Raw genomic sequence first — 21,615 nt, 5'->3', positions numbered from 1 at the left:
AATAACTTTGAGAAAAATTTATTTTTATCTGTATAGTCTAGGAACGCTGTGTTTAATTACCCCGGTGTAAGGCATGGCTAGATTAACCGAGCGGTTATACAGTTAGAATGGGAAATAATAGTCTGACTTTTTTTGATTGGGTTCGAATCCCGTAATCGTTCGAATTTTTTCATACATTAGTTTTTAACCGCATGAAAAAGTGATGCATATAGATAATTTAAGAATGTCAGAATAAAGTTATTTAAACGCTTGTCAATGTGATATTTTGCATGCGTGCTTAAGGTACCTCACTACATCCAGACTTATACTTTTTAAGACACTACGTCACAAGATGGCGATTTAAATGTTTTGTCACAGTAAACTGTTTAATCATTCAAATGGGTTGTATATTGTCGTAGCTCAGTGGATAAAGTATTGGGCCTCCGAACCGCAGATCATGAGTTCGAATCCACATGGAGCATTTGTTCATGTTAACGGAATTAAATTTTTGAAAATGTTATTTTGCATCCAGATTTAAATGTTTTGTCACAGTAAACTGTTTAATCATTCAAATGGGTTGTATATTGTCGTAGCTCAGTGGATAAAGTATTGGGCCTCCGAACCGCAGATCATGAGTTCGAATCCACATGGAGCATTTGTTCATGTTAACGGAATTAAATTTTTGAAAATGTTATTTTGCATCCAAAATTGCACATTTTTGCCTATATGACTTAAATACTTCTTATCCGCTATGATATCTCTCATAATCAAGTAATTTTCTGCTGATTTGAGAAAATATTTCAAGGTGTAGTGAGCCACCTTAACTTTTTTCAACATTAGTGTGTGAAGTCCCCGTTATAATCTTGAATTATGAACATTTTCTTCTGAAAAAAAAAAGGATTTCAAAACAATGTACGCATCAATGTACAAAGCATATTATGCATTTGATACTCAGCACTACAATTATGTAAGAATGTTAAATTTTGCATTCCAAATGGATACTACTTAATCATATAAAGACGTCATCATGCAAATGTCTGTTTCAGTACATCTTCGCTAGCCAAGGGTTTTCGGTCCACTTTGCTCCCCATAAACGTTTATTATGGGGAGCAAAGTGGACCGAAAACCCTTGGCTAGCGAAGATGGTTTCAGTAAGGAGCAGAATTTCTATAAAGACATTACCATACAAAACTCAGATTCAGGAAAATAGTGACTGTATAGCGCTTTTGTTTTGTTATGTTTTCTTTACCGTTTTTTTTTTGGGGGGGGGGGGTGGTAATCAAATCAGGGACGTATATACTGTTAAATATGTCTCTGACCAAATCAAAGTACTGAAATACTGAAAGCCCGGCTCTTTTGATGTGTCTTTTTGCATATAAAATGTAGCAAAGACTGGCAATCTCTCTCTCTCTCTCTCTCTCTCTCTCTCTCTCTCTCTCTCTCTCTCTCTCTCTCTCTCGTGTTGGTTAAAACATCGCACATGTATCACTGCATGTATATTACATGTAGAAACGGGGTGTTTTCGTAAATGTAGGACCGCCGGGGTCGTCAAAAAGATTCAGACGATATGGACTCTATATGAACGACACATGTGTTTGATGTGCATGCGAAGTAAGGCAGCACTATCTGTGCAAAATAATACGAATAACTTCGAAATTCTTTCAAATAACAAATCAAGGCAGTAAAACCCCTGTCAATCGCCACATAGAACTTCGTGGAAACGCACATAAAAACGCCGCGGGAACTCCGTAGAAACGCCTCGGTCGCCGTCAAGACGCCGTGATATTTCAATTGAACAAAAATCAAATAATATTGTACAATTTTTTCTGAAATTTTCATGTGATCCTACGGCGTTTCAATGAGTTTTACAACGCCGTGACCACGATGTGGGCTCGCAACTTGGTGCACATGACAGGGCCCTTAGACAGCACTATCTATGCAACCTGAATGCCTCGATCGGAAAGCAACCGACCGTAGATTTCTCGACACACACCCCAGTGGCAGTTAAGGAGTAATCGAAACTAATATGGCGATCAGATGCTTTTATGAATTAAAGTCGGCTTGAATAAGGAAACAGGGGAAATAACCAACACTCCTCGCTAAACTCGCAAACAAATAGAAAACAATACATTTGACAAAACAAGGCATTTGGTATACCGGAAGCTGTGTTAGCGTGCACGAAAACTATATGAATATTTCATAACTATTACAGTCAAACACTTTATAAAGTTCATATTAAATGCGTGTTATTTTTTTATGATGTATGGTTCCCTCTATTTCTTACAGAAATTGGATCACAGACTGCACGAAATAATTATGATGATGTCAGATTCAAATTCCCAGAGAAGATTATTTGGCTGTATATTTTATGTAATATACCGATGTACTTTAATAGTAATTTGATTAAATTTCTTAATTTTTACGATCAATTTGTTAATTTGTTAAAAGAAAGATGAAAATATGAACATTAAAATGCTTTTTTGGTGATTCATGCAGATTATGAAGGTAGCAACCATTGCAGAATGTTTTTATCACACTAAATGATATATCTAAGGAATACTTTGAGTGTTATGAGGTGATAATTTCGGTCGGGCGTGGTCAAGTCCAATAAGTCCGATGGGCTATATGATAGATAAAAACCACTATGTTTAATGTAGCACATGCTATGTACTACTACGCGGCGCAGCCAATGCCGTTTTTCGGTTATGCTATAAACGCCCATTTTGTGTCACTCATGTTTTATGAAGTTATTGGGGTTTAGGGTTTAAAATTGATTCGTAATATGTGCACAGACAAAGACAGTTAAAAATGTAAACATACCCAAATCAATCATGACATTTCCGTTCAAAGCAACTCAATCATAACATTAGAACGCAAATCAAACATCGCAGGAAAACCAACAACGAGTGGTTATAAAACAAAATTCTACGAATACTCACACTGCTTTTATATCATCTTTCAACTAATAATGTCTCGGTATTGGTTAACCAATAACTATATCATAAATACGTCAAAAATCATAAAAATGTTTAAAACTTAATTCAATTGATGTTTTTGGTCGGATTGGCAAAAAAAGTATATAGCAACCGCAAAAAATTGTAGCAGACAAATTATAGCATTAACCCAAACATACAGTAGCTCCTTTTCTTATAATAACAGTCGGCACTGTTTTTTTTAAATTTAGTTAGGCTATGCTTTTCTAGTAAAATTTAGTGACTAGATTTAATTGATATACTGTTCAATGTTTAAAACCTTCTATAAACGTAAACGCAGCTCAGTTATAAAAATTCAAAAGAGCGAGAGAAAGAGAGAGAGAGAGAGAGAAACTGTCGGTAGAGAGAGAGAGAGAGAGAGAGAGAGAGAGAGAAACTGTCGGTATATATATATATATATATATATATATATATATATATATATATATATATATATATATATATATATATATATATATATATATATATATATATTGCAAGTACAATGAGTACATAATTACATATACATATACCACACAGAATAAATTCCTTATATCTGTACATATTAGGGATCAAGTCATCGAAAAATGCAAATCATCTCACTTACGTAGGAAATTACTGGAAAGAGGGGGTGATTTGACACTCGAGCAAACGTTAACTACAGCAAGGGCTTTTGAACAAAGTCAACAACAAGCTACCGGAATTGAAGGAGGAAGGAATTCCGAAGCTTTTGTGAATAAAGTAAGTGTACGAAAACACAAACCGAACTCAAGTATAACTTGTTATAGGTGTGGTCAAAGAGGACACATTAAGTCAGATCCAGCATGTCCAGCCATCGGTCAAAAATGTCTTAAATGCAACAAGCCCGATCACTTTGCTAAGTGCTGTAAATCGTTCACACCAAAGACTCACAATTATAGTCACAAACATTCCAGACGCAGCAAACCGAAGCCACGAGTTAGACTGGTGGACACAACAGATCAGGAGGATTCTGATGAAGCTTATGCATTTACATTGTCTATGGATAACCCACAAGAAACACTTGAAACACTTACAGTCAATGGACCGTATCACCCAACCGTTACCACAAATATTGGTGGAGTAGAAGATATTGTGATGATTGTCGACTCTGGTGCTAGTTGTAACGTACTGGATCACTCCTTATGGGAGGAGTTAAAGAAGAAAAGAGTATGATGTACGTCACAGCGATCTAGTAAAAAACTTTATCCGTATGGAAGTTCAAAACCACTGGACACCCTAGGAAGCTTTATGGCAGACATTTCAGTGGGAAATTCTTCAGTGAAAGCAGAGTTCATTGTGATTCAAGGTAAAGGACAGGCCCTGTTAGGACATAAAACAGCAACAGAGCTCGGAATTCTGAAGGTGGCACATGCAAATTTCCTGTCAGAAGCCAGTATATTTACCAAATATGAAAAGTACTTTAATGGTGTGGGAAAGTTAAAGAACTTTAAGTTGATGTTACATATAGATGAGAATGTTACCCCTGTAGCACAGCAAGTCAGGAGGATTCCGTTCGCTATGAGGGAGAAGGTTGAGGCAAAACTCAAGGAGTTACAGGACATGGATATCATTGAGCCAGTTGAGGGACCATCATCTTGGGTCAGCCCTATTGTTGTCACACCGAAGCAGTCTGGAGATATTCGTCTGTGCGTGGACATGAGGCAAGCTAATGAGGCCATTATTAGAGAGAGACATCCAATACCTACCATTGATGAGATCCTGCATGAGCTAAATGGGAGTTGTATTTTCAGCAAGTTAGACCTTAAGTGGGGTTTTCATCAATTGGAGCTAGCTGATGAATCTCGTGACATTACCACTTTTGTTACTCATATTGGACTGTTTCGCTACAAGAGTTTTGGTGTCACGTCTGCACCTGAGATTTATCAGCACACCATTCAGCAGGCACTTCATGGATGTGACGGAGTGAGAAATATGTCGGACGACATTATTGTACATGCCAAAACAATGGAAGAGCACGACCGCAGATTGCTAGCTGTGATTGAGAAATTAGGCAGCAAGGGATTAACATTTAATAAGGAAAAATGTCAACTTCGTCTCCGAAAACTAGAGTTCATGGGACACGTCTTATTAGACAAAGGAATCGACCCGACCCGAGAGAAGGTGAAAGCTATAGTAGAAGCTAGACCACCAACAAACGCATCAGAAGTCAGAAGTTTCCTGGGATTGGTTACATATTGTGGAAAGTTCATTCCAAACCTAGCATCACTGTCAGAACCGTTGAGACTTTTGACGAGGAAAAACCAACCATTTACTTGGGGTCCTGAACAAGACAAAGCATTCCGAAAGCTGAAGACAAGTTTATCGAAAGCTGAGACTTTAGGATATTTTGATCCAAAAGCGAGAACTCAAGTGATAGCGGATGCCAGTCCTGTGGGGCTTGGTGCAGTGTTAGTACAAATACAACAGGGAGAGCCCCGTATTATTTGCTTTGCAAGCAAAAGTTTGACAGATGTTGAAAGAAGATACTCGCAGACCGAGAAAGAAGCCCTAGCACTGGTGTGGGCGTGTGAACGCTTTTACATGTATTTGTATGGCATCGAGTTTGATTTGCTGACAGACCATAAGCCTTTACAGTTCATTTACAGCAAGAAATCAAACCCGTGTGCACGCATTCAGCGATGGGTATTGAGACTCCAACCCTTTCAGTTCACAGTAAAGTATATTCCCGGACACAAAAATGTTGCTGATGTACTTTCTCGACTGTGTATATATAAATCTGATGCACCCTCACCAAGTGAAATATCAGAGGATTTTGTGAGATTCGTGGCTCTGCAAGCCGTACCAAGAACCTTGACGATTCAGGAGGTGGAGAAAGAGTCCGCTGGAGATCTTGAGTTACACCGAGTGAAGGAAGCCTTACTAACTGGAAATTGGACAGATTGTGAGGAAAGCTACGTATCCGTTAAAACTGAACTGTGCAGCATAGGAAAGGTGATCCTCAGAGGTACACGTATTGTGATTCCAACCAGTTTGAGGGAGAGAGTTTTAAGCGCTGCTCATGAGGGACACCAAGGAATCACTAAAACCAAACAACGACTGAGAGAGAAAGTATGGTGGCCAAAGATTGACAGTGATGCTGAACGTGTTTGCAAGAAATGTTACGCATGTCAAGTAGTAGGAGGTCCATCGTCACCTGAGCCGTTACGCCGTAAAGTGCTTCCAGATTATCCATGGCAAGCAACAGCAATTGATCTAATGGGACCGTTTCCAACAGGAGAATCAGTATTGGTGTATGTGGACTATTACAGCCGTTTCTTTGAAACTTTTATTTTGAAGAACACAGGATCAACCAAGATCATTGAATGTTTGGAGGAGATTTTTGCTCGATATGGTATTCCTGACACCCTTAGGAGTGACAATGGAGCCCAATTTCGTTCAGCAGAATTTGAAAAGTTTTTAGAGGAATACGGCATCAACCATGAAACATCCACACCTTATTGGCCACAAGCTAATGGAGAAGTCGAGCGACAGAACAAGACCTTACTCAAGGCTATCAGGACAGCTCATGTTGAGGGAAAGGATTGGAGAAAGGAGTTACCAAAATTTCTATCAGCTTATAGAAACACACCACATACAGTAACTGGAGTTGCACCAAACAAACTCATTTTCCGATATCCAGTGAAGACCAAGATTCCCAGTTTTCCAGAGAGAGATGAGGGAGATATCCGAGTTAAAGACTGGATAAAAAAGAAGAAAGAGAAAGAATATGCAGACAAGAGTAGAAACGCAAAATACAGCCAAGTACAAGTTGGAGACCAAGTGTTGGTTCAGCAGCCAAAAGAAAACAAACTTTCACCTGCCTTTGAGACAAAACCATACGAGGTCGTTGGACGTACAGGAAATGAAGTTTTGCTGAAGGCACCACATGGAGGTACATATCGCAGGAACGTAAAGCAAGTGAAAAATCTGGAGATTGACCGGGTAGCGTTCCACTTGATGATGCAGACGATGTGACTGACCTAGATCTTCCACAAAGTAAACTACCAGATGATGGGGACGACCTGAAGATCACTGACATGGACGATGACCAGAAGATTGAGACAGACCGTGGAGTCTGAAATGCATAGTGTGTTCCATGTGATGGGTCATTGACAATCGATATTAATCTATAGTAATCCAGTGCTTAAGGATACTACACATATAGTCTTCGATAAATTATTCCTTAGGTTAACGATTAACTGTTAAAATCTTAAAACAGACTGAGAATAATTTAACGTGTTTAATCAGGGACGTATATACTAACGTCCCTGGTTTAAATAAGATTTTTTTCCAGTTTTAAAATCGGGTTCGTCATACTCACAAAAAGGAATCGAAAAACTGACAAACGTGAAACGACGGTGAACTAGGACTATCATTTAAAGAAAAGCTCTTCTCGTCCATCTAAATGTCTGCTTTTCAAGAAATCATTGGTATATTAGTCATTTGATTTAAATTATTTCTATTCACTTGCTGCAGGCTCCTAATGAATTGATACATAAATAACGTATGATTTTTTGGTAACAGTTGTAAGATCTGTTGACTTAACCTGTTAACCAGACTGTTAACCAGGTCCGTACAATCACTAGATTAAGCTACGTAGCTTGACTTACATACATAGGTTTATTTAATATCTACCTGAAGTAGGTTTATATATCTACTCAATCATACTTTTGTCTTAGATGGGCATTCGTACAAGAAGCCGCACTCCAGTGCAACAATAATTTTGAACTTTGAACTTGAACTGATCTGAAAACAATTTATAAAAAAAACCACTCTTTAAAATGTTTCTCTTTTTGTGCAAATGCAGTCAAATTTCAAAATTTTTGGGGGCTATGTATAGATGTTTGTGTTACCAAACAGCTACTTTGTAAATGGAATAACAAAGAAGAAAATGTACAGCTAGTTCTGGTTAACATAATATTAAATTGATAGGTAATAATTCAGCACAATGTGACGTAATCACATGTATCCATGCCTCATCGCACACAAGGTGCCAAACAGTTATGCAAACAATAGAATGCATGATTTCCTTAAAACTTCTCAAAAGCAGCTATGTTTTAACTATTTTTGCCCGGGGTTGCATTTATAAAACTACACAGTACAAATATAAGTTGACAGTTCCTTGCGACTTTTTTTGTCTGTTAAACATGAAAAGCAAAATTGCTTAAAGGTAAAAAAAATCCTACTTCAGGTTGGTAAAGTAAGCTATGTAGGTAAATCAAGCTAGCTAAATCTAGAGATTGTACCGTACCTGTTATCCATTGTTGACAAAGTTAACTTTTTTTTAATGAAATAGGTTCTGTGTCAAGGCAGAAAGAAGAGGTTTTGTCTCAAGAGAGTCGAGATGAATTAAAAGATGCAGTTTTACAACTTGTCAGCTACCACTATGATAACACTGTAGCAGTGAGCGAGGTTTGGAATTATTTCATGTATCCACGAGTACCAAAACTCCGTCACAATAAGCAGAAAACATGCTGCGTTTCTCTGTTATTTATTTTTTGTGGATTTTGAAGACTCAATGACAATTTAGTTTAAACTCTATTTGTATCCAGGCCAAGTTATTTTATAAATAAGTATAAAAGGTGTATACAATTTAAATGGTATTGTAACAACAATTGCTATGAACGTTTCAGAATGTTTGCATACCGTTTGATTTCTGTCAATCCTTACATATTTCAAATATTTTATATCATTAATGAATATAGTAATAAATATATTATTTATTTATTACATTCTTTTAAATGTAGCATATTCTAGATTAGAGCTGAAACGAATGTTCGAATATTCGCGAATGAATAGTAAATTTCTAATATTCGAATAGATATTTAGTATTCGAATATTCGGTCACATGTTTAATACCCGTATGCATTGCTGTAAACGATGCAGCATCGTGTTATTTCGTCACGATGGAAAAGAGAAGCTGGGTGTGGGAGCATTTCACGTTGAACGAAACCAAAGACAAAGCCATTTGTAAATTATGTCCTGTCGGCACAACTAGCCTTATTTATAAAGGCACGACATCAAACCTTATTAATCACCTTAAAGGCAAGCACCCGTCGGCCTCATGGTTTGTAAAATTTATCATTTCTCCGAACTGTCATACTTGTTTACATTGGAAGTAAAAGCAGAGTTTACATCGCTCGGGTAGAAAAAATCCGGATTTTTCGATTCATATTTATTAGAACAATTTATACGATGAATGAATTATAGCATGATATACTGAAAAATATGTTTGAGCTAGTGTGAATAACGCAGTGATAATTCTATTTTTACTTGAGTTTATTAACAAGAGTTGTCGACAAAAAATGCCATTCGTTGTTTCATCCTGGCGATTTTAGCTAGTAAAACATTTTGGCGATTTTAGCTATTAAATTTTTTTAATAAAATTGTTAAAATAAATCGTTTGTAGGTATTGTATGTATGCTCAATTAATTTGATTCCATATTTTCTTTTAGTGATAATGACCGCGGTAAAAAGAGGCCATTGAAATCTCAATCAACGCTGCAATTTAGCAAGAAAAAACCGAAGTCGCGAGAAAGTTGGTTATTAACTACTAAGTATCTGGTCGAGATGTGTGCTAGAGATCTACGTCCCCTTAGCATTGTAAACGGAGTAGGGTTTAGAAATTTTGTCCACTCACTTGACCCAACATACGTAGTGCCTTCACACACCACCATGAAAAATTACACTAATTATTACTACGACTCATTAAAGCAAACAGTAGCGACTGAATTACAGTCACAATCATCATTAGCTTTCACCACTGACACGTGGACATCTTGTGCAACAGAGGGGTACCTAACCCTGACAGCTCATTTTATTGATAGCATGTGGCAACTTCGTTACTATGTCTTGGCTACGATAGAGGTAAAAGATCATCACACCGGGGAAAACCTTGCGAATGAAATCAAATGTATTGTAGAGGACTTTGGGATCTCCAAGACACCAGTGTCAGGCATCACAACGGATAATGCCGCCAATATGGTAACTATGACAACACATCTCGACTGGCCACATATTCGTTGCTTTGCGCATACTCTGCAGCTAAGTGTGAAAGCTGGACTTAAAATCAAGGAAATTTCTAGTGCAGCAGCAGCGGCCAGAAAACTTGTCGGCCATTTTAAAAGAAGTTCCCTGGCCTCTAATGAGCTCAAATCTCGCCAGAGGCAGTTAGATTTACCACAACACACACTTCTTCAAGATGTCCCAACCAGGTGGAATGCTACATATATAATGTTCGAAAGGCTCATAGAGCAGCGCCTTGCTATTTTTGCAGTCCTGCACAACAACACCATTACAAGTCCTTCCGATGCGAGAATCCTAGAATTACCTGATCAGGTCTGGAAAGTCATTGAGGACTTAGTGCCAGTCTTAAAACCACTTCAGGTTGCTACAACTACAATAAGTGGAACCAGTTTCCCAACTCTCAGCATGGTTTACCCTATTGTTATTGGTCTTCTTAAAAATCATTTGAATGTGCAGGGAGAAGACAGCACTGTTCTCGTTAAGTTTAAGGAAGCAGTTACCAAAGATCTGTCGTCTCGGTTTCCCAAGAGCGATCATGATTTAGCGACACACCATGCCGTTCTTACGTGCGCACTTGACCCACGTTACAAGTCCCTGAAATTCATGACAGATGAGCAGAGGAATCTCGTCAAATCAAACATAGAAAAATTTGACACCCAAACAGAACAAGTACCAGTGGAACCGCCGGTTGCGGTAAAATCGGAAAATACTGACAATGCAGAGAGTAACAAGGCTGAAGTCAATGCAATGAGTTTTCTGTTAGGCGATCTAGTCGATTTAACGGGCGAAGAAGTAGATGCGGAAAAATCTCTTGTACAAGAGTATGAAATGTTCGTCAGAGAGACAGCGGTAAAGGGAAATGTCGATCCTTTAGACTGGTGGAAAAATAAGGCAGATAGCTACAAAAAACTGGCGCCCATTGCAAAGTTTTTTCTTTGTATACCCGGCACGTCCGTTCCCTCAGAGCGCGTCTTCTCGGATACTGGGAATATTGTTACGAAAAAGCGAGCAAGTCTGGACCCCGACACAGTTAATCAATTGGTATTCTTAAGATCTGTATTAAGCTCTACTAAAACCAAAGTCGACAGCGCAGAGGAATCAGTTCTTCCTGACGACAAAAATTCTGCTTCCACAAGCGCACTTGAAGTCAAACAAGAGCGAGCCAGTGAGCCACCGAGTCCGAGTAAGAAAGAAAGTTTGCCACCCCTTCCATTACTTGAGCCAGATAATGATGAAGATGATTAAAGATCATTTGTTAAAACAAAAGTTAGATCCTTTCTCTGTGCAAGTTTACGTATTTTTTTTCATTTACCTGACATTGTTAAATGATTTATTACAGAATACAGAAATTCTGTATTATTATTTTAATTGCTAGTTTGCAGCATACATCTACATGAATTACTAGGTAAGTTCAAAGTCATGTATTATGATGTATATCGACGGTTTCTTAATCTATTTAGATACGTCGATATTTTTTTCTTCAATTTGAAATAAACAGAACGTTTCCGGAATTGATGTCGTTATTGGTTTTTTAAAATACTATAATCAAACATGGCGGAAAGCTTTGTGTACGTATCGACAGGAGTTGGGACCTTACAACTGCAGTATATTAAAGTTATTTTTCGATTGTAGTTGATAGAGATATCATTTGCATAAAAGAATGCACACCAAATACAACGGAAAAAGTTTATTAAATGACTACATGTACCAACATCGAACTGAGGTGTTTACGTAACCTACACATAAATTAATACGGTCATATAAGGTAACAAACATGCATAATACATTGCACATGACGTCTACGAATATTCGAATACGAATAGAATAGCAGTCACGAATATTCGAATATTGATTTTGGGTATTCGTTTCAGCTCTATTCTAGATAGTGATTTATCATATTTGTATATATACTCTTAAAAGTCTTTATAAGGCAAAAATTACGGCAGGAGCGATTTGATGTTATCATAAAGTGTAGTGCATAAACTGCCTATGAAGACTGAAAAAATGTATTAATAACCTTAATCAAAAATGTATTACATGTGAAATGTTTCACCTTGACATCTCGAAAAGAAATTGACTACCGTAAATGATTGAAGGGCATTTATGTCAGAGATACCAACATTTTAGTGCATTGTAAAAATGTGCTAGGTAATTAATGGTGTGTAAAATGAACAAGGTGTAATTTTGTTATGTTTTAACACATTCTTGAATTTAATCATTTTAATTTTATGAAACTTGATTGAAGGTTTTTGATATGCAAAAAAATGACATCATAATTGCACATGATTTCAGACGTTGAGGAGTTTCCTAAAGTAATGGAGTTAGGGTAGTTACAAAGTTAGGAGCTATGTGATACCATGCATACAAAATTTGGGGGATTTATTGGAATTGTTATGTTATTCTGTCTGTGTGTCTGTCTGTTAAGTGTTTCGATCAGTCTGCCTTTATGTCTGGTCCACAAACAGTATGAAGGACTCCCATAACAGCTGAGTGGATTCCAAAAAAAGGGAGTCTTTGGAAACGTCATGGTGATGCATTGTTATTGACTTGGTTAACTTCCATTTTGTATCTTATATTAGTAACAGAGAGTTGCATCTCTTCTCTATCAAGTTGTAAAAAAATACAAGGAAAACAGAAATAGTAGCTAGAAAAATTAGGTGTTTTAATTGAAATAGTTTAAGATAGGAATGAAATTGATAAAGCGACAGAATTTATACAATCATAAACTGGATTGGACAGTTTATGCTTTATATACTGTGTTAATCAGAATGTTGAAATATGAACTTAAATGTTGAACTGAAGTTCCATATTTTGGCGGATTTTAAAGGAAGGAAAGTTACCAGTATTTTTCATTATGCAATTTGGATATGACTGAATTACACCCAGCAAATGTTAACTTGTTGGCTAACCTTTATTCTGACTTCTGTTTATTTTGCAGGTTACAGACTTATTAGCTTCATCAAGTCATGAAATAAACGGTACAATGAGTTCTGAAAAGACTTTAATAGCATTTAATGTTATACAGTGTATGTTATGTGTTTAGAGACATTAAAGGAATGTTTCATATGACAAGAAATATTTGTAATAAAGTGTTTCTGGCTATATACCCACGTGAAATTTTCTTTCATGCAAATAAAAGTTGATTAACAGTATACATGATATATTTAAATGTTTTGTCTGTTGGTTTTAAATTGGTTTTAAATTGAATATTTTATGACTTAACATATACACACTGAAGGCTAATTTCTGATTTCAAATGCTAGGTAATTTGTAATAAACTTTCTTTTTAATATTTCTAGGGATAATGATCCACTTGTTTTTTTAGGTTTATTTATATTGTAATTTCTACCTTCTCTTTATTTGCAGCTGTAAATGTAGTATTTTGTACACCTTGAGTGATAATGTGGTGTTCCCGACTTTATTTTCAGGTGTTCTAAAGTCATGTATTAGTGTTGATAACAACCCTGAAACTGGTTCATTGCACATGTTAGAGGACTGTGTTAGTGCTGTTCTAAAACTGGCCAAAGACATGCAGTCGCAGAACCACAATACAGACATTAAGGTTTGCCTTAGTTTGATTAACTGCATACAAATTTCAAATCAAGTCTTTACTTTCCAACTTGTTCAATTTTAGAGGAATGACCTTTGGGATTACATTTTCTGCATTTTTCAAATATTCTTACTCGTGGCTAAAATTGGTAAGAAAAAAGAGTTATTACAAGCAAAAGTAATGAATTGGTGTCAATTTGACAATGACATTTCTAACTTTTCCTTGCTACCTGCAAATGTTATAACCATATTTGGTACACATTACCTTAAAATACTCCCTTTAAAAAAACCAATGAAATACAAACCAAAAACAACCCTATCCTGGAAAAAACAGCTCCGACCAGATCTTGAATTTCTAAGCGCCCATGAGAAATTTTATTCGCATTGGCAATTGATTAGACTTAACCCTGCCATAACAGTAAAAACTTGCATTTTATTTAAACACTGCATGATTTGTGATAAACATGTAAACAACGTTTTTTTTACATTGAAAAAAAAATATACCATTTAATACTAGTCTTTACTTCTCATATTTGTTAAATTTCGGCAACTTAACCTATTTCTGCTGAACAATGTCATTATGGCAATTGTTAATCTTTGCACCAAAGATTTTTTTCATTTAAAAAGTAGCTTAATAAATTTGATGGTAAATGCATGCAAACTTTTTTATGCATGTGTTGATCGATATTGCTAAATTTTTAAAGTCTTTTATAGTTTAGTTGATATCCTTAAGCAGAAACCTGTTTTCTGAGGTCAATACTCATACTTAAGGTTAATTTTTGACTTGAGGAGAGCTGGTGACGGTGGGGCCAGAGTATCTTTTTTGTGCTAGAACCATTGTGACGTCATAATTGGTTTGAAAAATCTTTTTCCCATACTTTACGGCTTTATAGGAATTATGTAGAAAATTAAACAATTTCTTGACATTCTATATTAAATCATGGGAAAAGTAATCCCGATACCTATATTCAATTTGACATCATTCTAGAGAGGAGGTCAAGAGGTTCTTTATTTCCGTTTTTGGGGAGACTGTAGGCATTCTAGATATATTTTGTTTGTCAAAAATGGACAAAACTCCGAAATTTGTTCACCAATTCCTTTATTTTTTATTGAAAATGACAGTGTAAAACATAATTTTTCATTGTGTTTACCAAAAATTTTAGTCCTGGTACACCCTATCAAACAAAGCTATTGTTATGAAGCATCATTGAAAGAATTAATGTCTTAAATTTCATGAACCTGTAGGCACCTTTCATTTACCGGTACTAGATCTTGACCTTAAGGATCAGATTTAGTTTTTTTGCATAAAAGGTTGTCTTTGCATGTGTCATTAATAGGTTTTTATTATTCCGATTGTTGCTCCTATGTCTTATTCTCATATTAACAATAATGTATATTTTTCTTTGTTTTTAGGAGAAGATTATCAAACAAGTTCTTGTGATTCAAGAGGTGGTAGATAGACAAGCATTCAACCGACCCAGATTACTGAACCTTCTATGTAATGAGGTACATCAGGTGCTATTTTTCCTTTGAGACCTTATACAAAAAAGATTGCTAATATAATGTGACAAAGAAATGAGTCACTAGGAAATTCTGAATTCAAATTGATTACCTAACTTTGGTCCCATCATGTTTTACAAACAGAAATTGTTTATGCACTTCGGTGACCTGACTAAATGTTCGAAAGGACTAAGTGCGGTTTTATGCAATTTTTGCCCCCCAAAATCAAAGTTTTAGAAAGAGCTTTAAAATAAGGTGAAAGATAGTAAAAATCATATTGAAAATAAAGGTGTAAAAGGTTATCACCACAGTGACGTCATAATGTAGAAATGCCGTCATGAATATTGCATTACTTTGATAAATTGATGTTTTGTAGCAAAATATGGGTGTTTTCCGATGGTTTTTCGACTGGGAAACATCGAGCGCAGGCTTGCTCAAGTACCATTTTTTAGTATAATATGTATAACTATCTGAAGAAAAACATATGTTAAAATCGCACTTGAGCAGACCTGCGCACTATACTTCCGAATGCAAAATATAGAGCAAAAATGAGAATATCTTCATTTGTTTGCAAATGTGCGGGAATTAGGTCATTTAAGTGACGTCATAGATAAACAGCGAGTGAGCAATGATGACTAAAATCAAGATTAAAGTTATAGGCATCCTCTTTACAATGATTTGTGAAAATTTCATTTTCATACGATACTATTTAAAAATTGGTTGAAATCGGGGGCAGATATTTGACCATACCGCACATAGTCCTTTGTCTCCTGATGATGTCATATGGACTAGTTATTTGATGAATGTAAATAAATAAATGTACAGAAATTGGCGTGGTGCAAGAGCATGCAGTTAAGACTTGCAGAATTGGGGTGGGCTATTTTAAGAGGGGCGGGTGGGGATGAGAATTTTAAAGATTACTTTTATGTGGCCTTAGGATGTACCATTTTATTAGAGCATAAGAGGAATAGATATGAAATATATTGGTATGGAAGAAACATCTTATTTATGCATATAAATGTAGCACATTTGTATGAAATTGCCCATATTTAGCTTTGATTCAATGCATATATAATACTCACTTCTTGGAAGTAGAAAAGATTTAAAGAAATTTTGCTGTGGTGAACAATGAGCATTATTTGTAACCAATGGGACTTGTTATTGTTTTGCAGATGACATTGCCAGTGTATTTGATTTGGGTCCTGAACAAGGAAGCCATAATGGCCTTAAATACATACATATCTTTGTAAGTTTTGAAATGGATAAAAATGAAGATATTTCAGCTGTAAAGTGTAATTGATAATATGTATGCCTCAAAATCCTCTTCATTTCTATCAGGTGAGGGAAGCAATCCATCTTCTGTGCATAAATGTTGCTTTCATAGACAGCGCTTGTCAATAAATATAATTTTTAATTTCAAGAAAGGGGTAAAGTTGTTATTTTTCTGTTTTTGATGCTGAAAACTTATAAAATATAGCCTTGCTGAATTTATTTCAGTAAAAATTCCTCCTTGGATTTTGCCAAGGCCTTTGCCAATGAATTATTCAATAGCATATCCTTGTACAATGAGGAAAGCTGGTTTTTAGGTATAGTATGAAATATTATTTACACCAAAGTGACAGATAAGATACAGAAAAGATTACATGTATTTGTATAGAATACAAAACTTTTATTTAACAAGAAGACTTTAGATGATGTAGGTTGTTATTCATTCATTCTGAAATCATACTGCGAATCTTTTTAAGTCTGTTGAAAATTAAAAAATATCCACATGGACAAATATTTGTGAACATTAAACAAATTTGAGATCATTTTTTTTATTGTGTACAATCTACTAGTATATTTAAAATGAGTATATCACTATTGAATTTCAAAACCTTAACAGTTGTAAGTTACTGTAGGGTCAAAGACCACTGGGATAAAGGAATTAGAAATCATACAGAGGGATGAAATGTGAATTTGTGATAAATGATAATCAACTTTTTAGCTCACCTGAGCTGACTGCCTAGGCCGTAAAATTTTTCAACCTTGCTTACAGGTAATAAATTGAAGACCCAGAACTGTACAGGAGTTTAAAAAATACTGGAATTTGAGAAAAAAAATACACTGTCCATCAAAAAAATGAAAAAAAAAACCCCAAAATGCTACACAGTTTTGCTTTAATTCTTCAGTTGTGGTAACATATATAAAGCAACAAAATAATTAATATTAATCTACAATATCATAAATTTTAAATTTCTTAAATTTTCAAAATCCCAATTTTTTCCTGAAATATATAAATTAAGCAGATGAAAGCTTGTCAACCAACTATGGTAATTGGGTGATTTTGACAAAAATGCACATACCTGTCAAAGAAGTGCAAAGGTTCTTCATTGACACATCACCTTTTTTGACCCAGAAAAAATTCACAGAAACGAAAACAGACCTCTTACAGAGATTATAATGGGAAAATCTGACATCTTTAATAATTTGGAACTCACTTGTGCTGTTGTTCAACATTGAAATCTGGGTACTTTCATGTCTGTTGCAGTGCAACCCCCCCCCCCCCCCCCCCCCCAACTTTTTATTTTGAGTTGTCTATTGAAACCTGACACCCTAGAGGGGATTTTCAAAATATAAATCTTGGGTTGTTTTCAAACTATTGGGTGAACATCATTTGAACCATGAGGTATTTACTATTTATAAATATTTTAAAAGTGATTAAGCAAAATATGCTGTGGAGATACCATGGGACAGAGAATAGTAAGGTTAAATGTCAATTTCCTTTGTGTTAAATGATAATTTAAAATGAAAATTGTTTTATTCTTTAACATCTCAGCCTTAGGTTTGTTTGTAACAGGAAAGGCTTATTAATTTTATTAACCAAGTTTTCCAGACAAAATCGGTTATTTTTTCTTTTTAGAAATTTTAACTCAACTGGTGCAGAGTTCATTATCCGTTCAGAAAAATACAGATTCCTTGAATGTGAAAAAGGTGTGTAAATGATTTGAATTTCAAATACAAGAGTTTTGTGGTGTGCCAATCTAAGGCAGATAATTTTAATCCTGTATTGAAATAATTTGGTTCAGTAGATGAAGGGTTACTTTAAATCTCACTTGTATCAATGTGACCTGAATTCCGTCATTATATACTGCGTAATTATGAAGAATTAATGGAAATGAATAAATGTACATCATTTCTTTCATAGAACTACTGATGATTAATGATGCATTAATTAATTACAAAAGTTAATTTTACTATAAAACAGAAACTCGGACATTGTTCAAATGTATTCCATAGCCTAAAGATGTATTTTTAAAGGCTCTCTCCTGTCTAACGTTTTGTTATATTTGTCCATAACTTTTTGAAATGAATTATCCATTAAACTTTAAGTTTTCCAATCATCACAGTCCATTTATTATATGTTGTTTGTTTTAAATTGTTTTTCATGCATATATTCATGCTTAAAAAGATGCAGAAAAAGATGTGGAAAAGCCTGAAAAGTTACATTAGCTACTTTTTGATTTCATATGTGTTGTGACACTTTTCTAATTTCAGATATCAAAGCATATTTTGGAACTACTTAATCAAAGTAAGACTTTGTGTGAAATAACAGTGCATTTTACATTGTAAGTTTTGTGTTTCATTAGATTGATACTTAGCAAGTTGAATGAAATGGGCTTGTTTATAACAGGAATGACAGAATCACTCGACCTAAACAAATTCCATTGTGGTGTGAGCTTTGATCTACACATAAAAATAAGTTAAAACAGCAATACTTTCAATCATAAAATAAGAGGTAAATGTTTTTAAATGGGTATTAATCTCAATATAAAAAAATATAATTTTTTTTTTGGGGGGTGGGGGGGAGGGGGGTATGATGTTATTAAATTGATTGTAAACATCATAACTCATAAACAATTTTTCCTCTAATGTTATTGAAAGATTTGAATTTGGCACATTGTCCAATCAAATTGCAATAATGTATATGTATTAAAATTATCCTTTTATTTTATTATCCCTTATGCAACTTGTTGCAGAGGGGATATTGCATTGCTATCTGTGTGTATGTGGGCGTTTTATTGTGTATGTGTAAGAGTACTAAAGAATGTGGGCAAGATTGAAAACAACTAATCACTTAAAATCAATAAACTTTGCATAATTCTTATTAAGTATTGTAATTGTTCATTGGAAAGTTATTAAGGCCCCGTTTTGCGGATGCCCTAAAGTGATCGGTCCTTTCGTCCCTTGTTCTTCCGTCTGTCTGTCCGTCTTAGATGTCTTGTTCGGAGCATATCTTCTTTCCCCTTGGCCCAATCTGGCTCGTGCTTCATCCACAGAGTGCCTTTGAGTAAAGGGTGTGCAGAGATCTTGAACCATGTTTTTAGGTCAAAGCTGAAGGTCAGAGCAGAATTATATGAAAAATCCTTGTCTGGAGCATATCTTTCCTCCCCTTGATCCAAAACTTCATTCACAGAGTGCTTATGGTCAAAGGGTGTGCAGTGACCTTGAATGAAGTTTGTAGGTGAAGGATCATGGTCATATTTGATATGCCAAATTTTTTTTTTTCAGAGCGTATATACTCTCCACTTAGCCCTATTTGGCTCATACTTCACATAAGCAGACCTTTTAATATTGAGTAAAAGGTGTGCAGTGACCTTGAACCAAGTTTCAAGGTCAAATATGAAGGTAATAGAGCAGGATTATATGAAAAATTCTTGTCCGGAGCATATCTTTTCTTCCTTTGGCCCAATCTGGCTCATACTTCACTCACAGAGTGCCATATTCCTAGTGTGCAATATTCTTGTCAAGGTCAAGTGTCAAGGTCGTATTGGATTGCACAAAGTTCTTTTTTCAGAGCATATATATGCTCTCCACATGGCCCTGTTTGTCTCCTATTTCACATTAACAGAGCTTTTGGGTTAATGGTGTGCAGTGATTTTATAATTTGCACCAAGTCAAAGTGACGGTCATAGCTGATCTCTTTATAATCAGTTTTAGACCATAGATTATTTCCAATTTGCTTAATCTTGCTCATGTTGAATAAAAAATGCCTGTATGTAAAGGGTAATGAGATTGAATTAAACGTTTTATGCCAGCTGGAAAATTTTAAAGTTAAAAAAGGTTAAAGAAAAAATTCTCTGAAATGCTTTTCATCCTATTGTCCATAATATAAGATGGTCACCATCTCAATATTGTCTACCGGTAGTTGGTGAATTATTTCTTGAGATATCTGATATTATTCAGTATAACTCAAATTTTATGTGACCAAAAAAAAACCATGACAAAATTAATGCTTTCATTTTCTGCAAGAAAAGACTGAGTTTTAAAGTGTATATATGCAGGTGAAATGTGAACTGAGCCTACTTTGTGTTAATCGAAATTTCAACGTGTGCGTGCCAAAAAAATCTTTAGAAACTTAATTATAAGACATGTAATTGTTTATCATTTTATTTTCTATAATTTAATGTAGAAATCCTTGATGAATTGTCCTTGAATGGTGGAATAGTAAAAGTGTTGGACCTGACAAAGTTCTGTCCGATGGAGATGCTGAAGCAGTATTACCAGGGACTCATCAGTTTGTGGCTGGCTCACAGGCCAGTTCTCAAAGGTAAACTTGTCAATCGAACACATCAATTGAACATTATCGCAAAAAATTTTTTAGAAGAAAATGTATTCTAAAAATAATGGCTGATTTACATATTTTACCTATTAATATACAATATTTAAGAGAGATTGGAAGAAAGGTGTAGATATGAACAGTTAAAAGCTCCCTCGTTAGTGTTTCCAATGGGCTATTAAAAGTAGAGATCATTGTTGAACAAATTTTCTATACCTGCTGTCATAGGTTATAGTATGTATTTTTCTGCAATGCCTGCTACATTAATACATGCACATACATGCCAACTGACCCAATTTCGTTGGGTCACACCTGATTTTTCGACCCTTCACCCGATTATTTTTTATTACCCGGCGGGTCATGCTTTTCACCCAATTTTTGTCAAACAACCCGAAAATCTCCCGATTTCCAGATTTGGTTCATTTTCATCATTTACAGAGTACAACTTTCATGCCATCATTTACAGAGTTCAAAAACAAGGTTAAATAAATGTACATGTAGCAGAAACTCTTTTTGCATTTTTTTTTTTAGCTGAATACAACCTTACAAAATTAACCGGGTACTCGATCGAACGTCAGAGTATTGAATACTAAAATTGGTACTCGGTTACTCTGATGTATATTTTTTAATATTACTAAGTTTATTTAATAATGCATTAAAACATGGGTTTTAAAACTTTAAACGTCCATTGCACTTATACATACAGTTATTAGGATTTCCTACGCCTCTAAATATGCTAAAAGACCGTTATCGCCTGTGGCAGTGTTATAGTAATTATCGTGACCAAGCACCTGTAACCTAGCTTTTCTCACCTTTGGCTGTCTTCGACCCTTATTTCTAACCGGGTTTTCCAACGGAAAAATACGGTTATTAAAATGGTGAAAATGGCGGGCGGGTGGGCGGCTGCCAAAAGGGTACCCTCATTGTACGGATAACTCCTCCTACAGTTTTCAAGATAGGAAGTTGTTC

General features: G+C 35.3%; 2 protein-coding genes across 2 annotated transcripts in view; both read left to right on the top strand.

The window, feature by feature from the left end:
- Positions 1-4,220: 4,220 nt before the first annotated feature.
- LOC128187394 (uncharacterized protein K02A2.6-like) lies at positions 4,221-6,947 on the top strand. Its single transcript, XM_052857843.1, has one exon. It carries the CDS (start codon positions 4,221-4,223, stop codon positions 6,945-6,947), a length of 2,727 nt encoding a protein of 908 aa, XP_052713803.1.
- Positions 6,948-7,298: 351 nt separating this feature from the next.
- The window catches only part of LOC128186711 (Fanconi anemia group A protein-like), a 78,315-nt gene continuing 63,998 nt past the window's right edge, over positions 7,299-21,615 (top strand). Inside the window, exons 1-10 of the mRNA XM_052856568.1 lie at positions 7,299-7,402; positions 8,269-8,384; positions 12,937-12,976; positions 13,427-13,560; positions 14,961-15,053; positions 16,220-16,293; positions 16,545-16,633; positions 17,950-18,020; positions 18,585-18,618; positions 20,500-20,637. Coding sequence (XP_052712528.1) covers positions 7,378-7,402; positions 8,269-8,384; positions 12,937-12,976; positions 13,427-13,560; positions 14,961-15,053; positions 16,220-16,293; positions 16,545-16,633; positions 17,950-18,020; positions 18,585-18,618; positions 20,500-20,637 — 814 coding nt within the window. The 5' untranslated portion in view covers positions 7,299-7,377. The remainder of the gene's footprint in view (positions 7,403-8,268; positions 8,385-12,936; positions 12,977-13,426; positions 13,561-14,960; positions 15,054-16,219; positions 16,294-16,544; positions 16,634-17,949; positions 18,021-18,584; positions 18,619-20,499; positions 20,638-21,615) is intronic.

This window comes from Crassostrea angulata, chromosome 6 (assembly GCF_025612915.1).
Source record: "Crassostrea angulata isolate pt1a10 chromosome 6, ASM2561291v2, whole genome shotgun sequence".
Lineage (NCBI taxonomy): Eukaryota > Metazoa > Mollusca > Bivalvia > Ostreida > Ostreidae > Magallana > Magallana angulata.
Note: the sequence above shows the minus strand (reverse complement) of the source record. Positions and strands in the feature narration are given on the sequence as shown.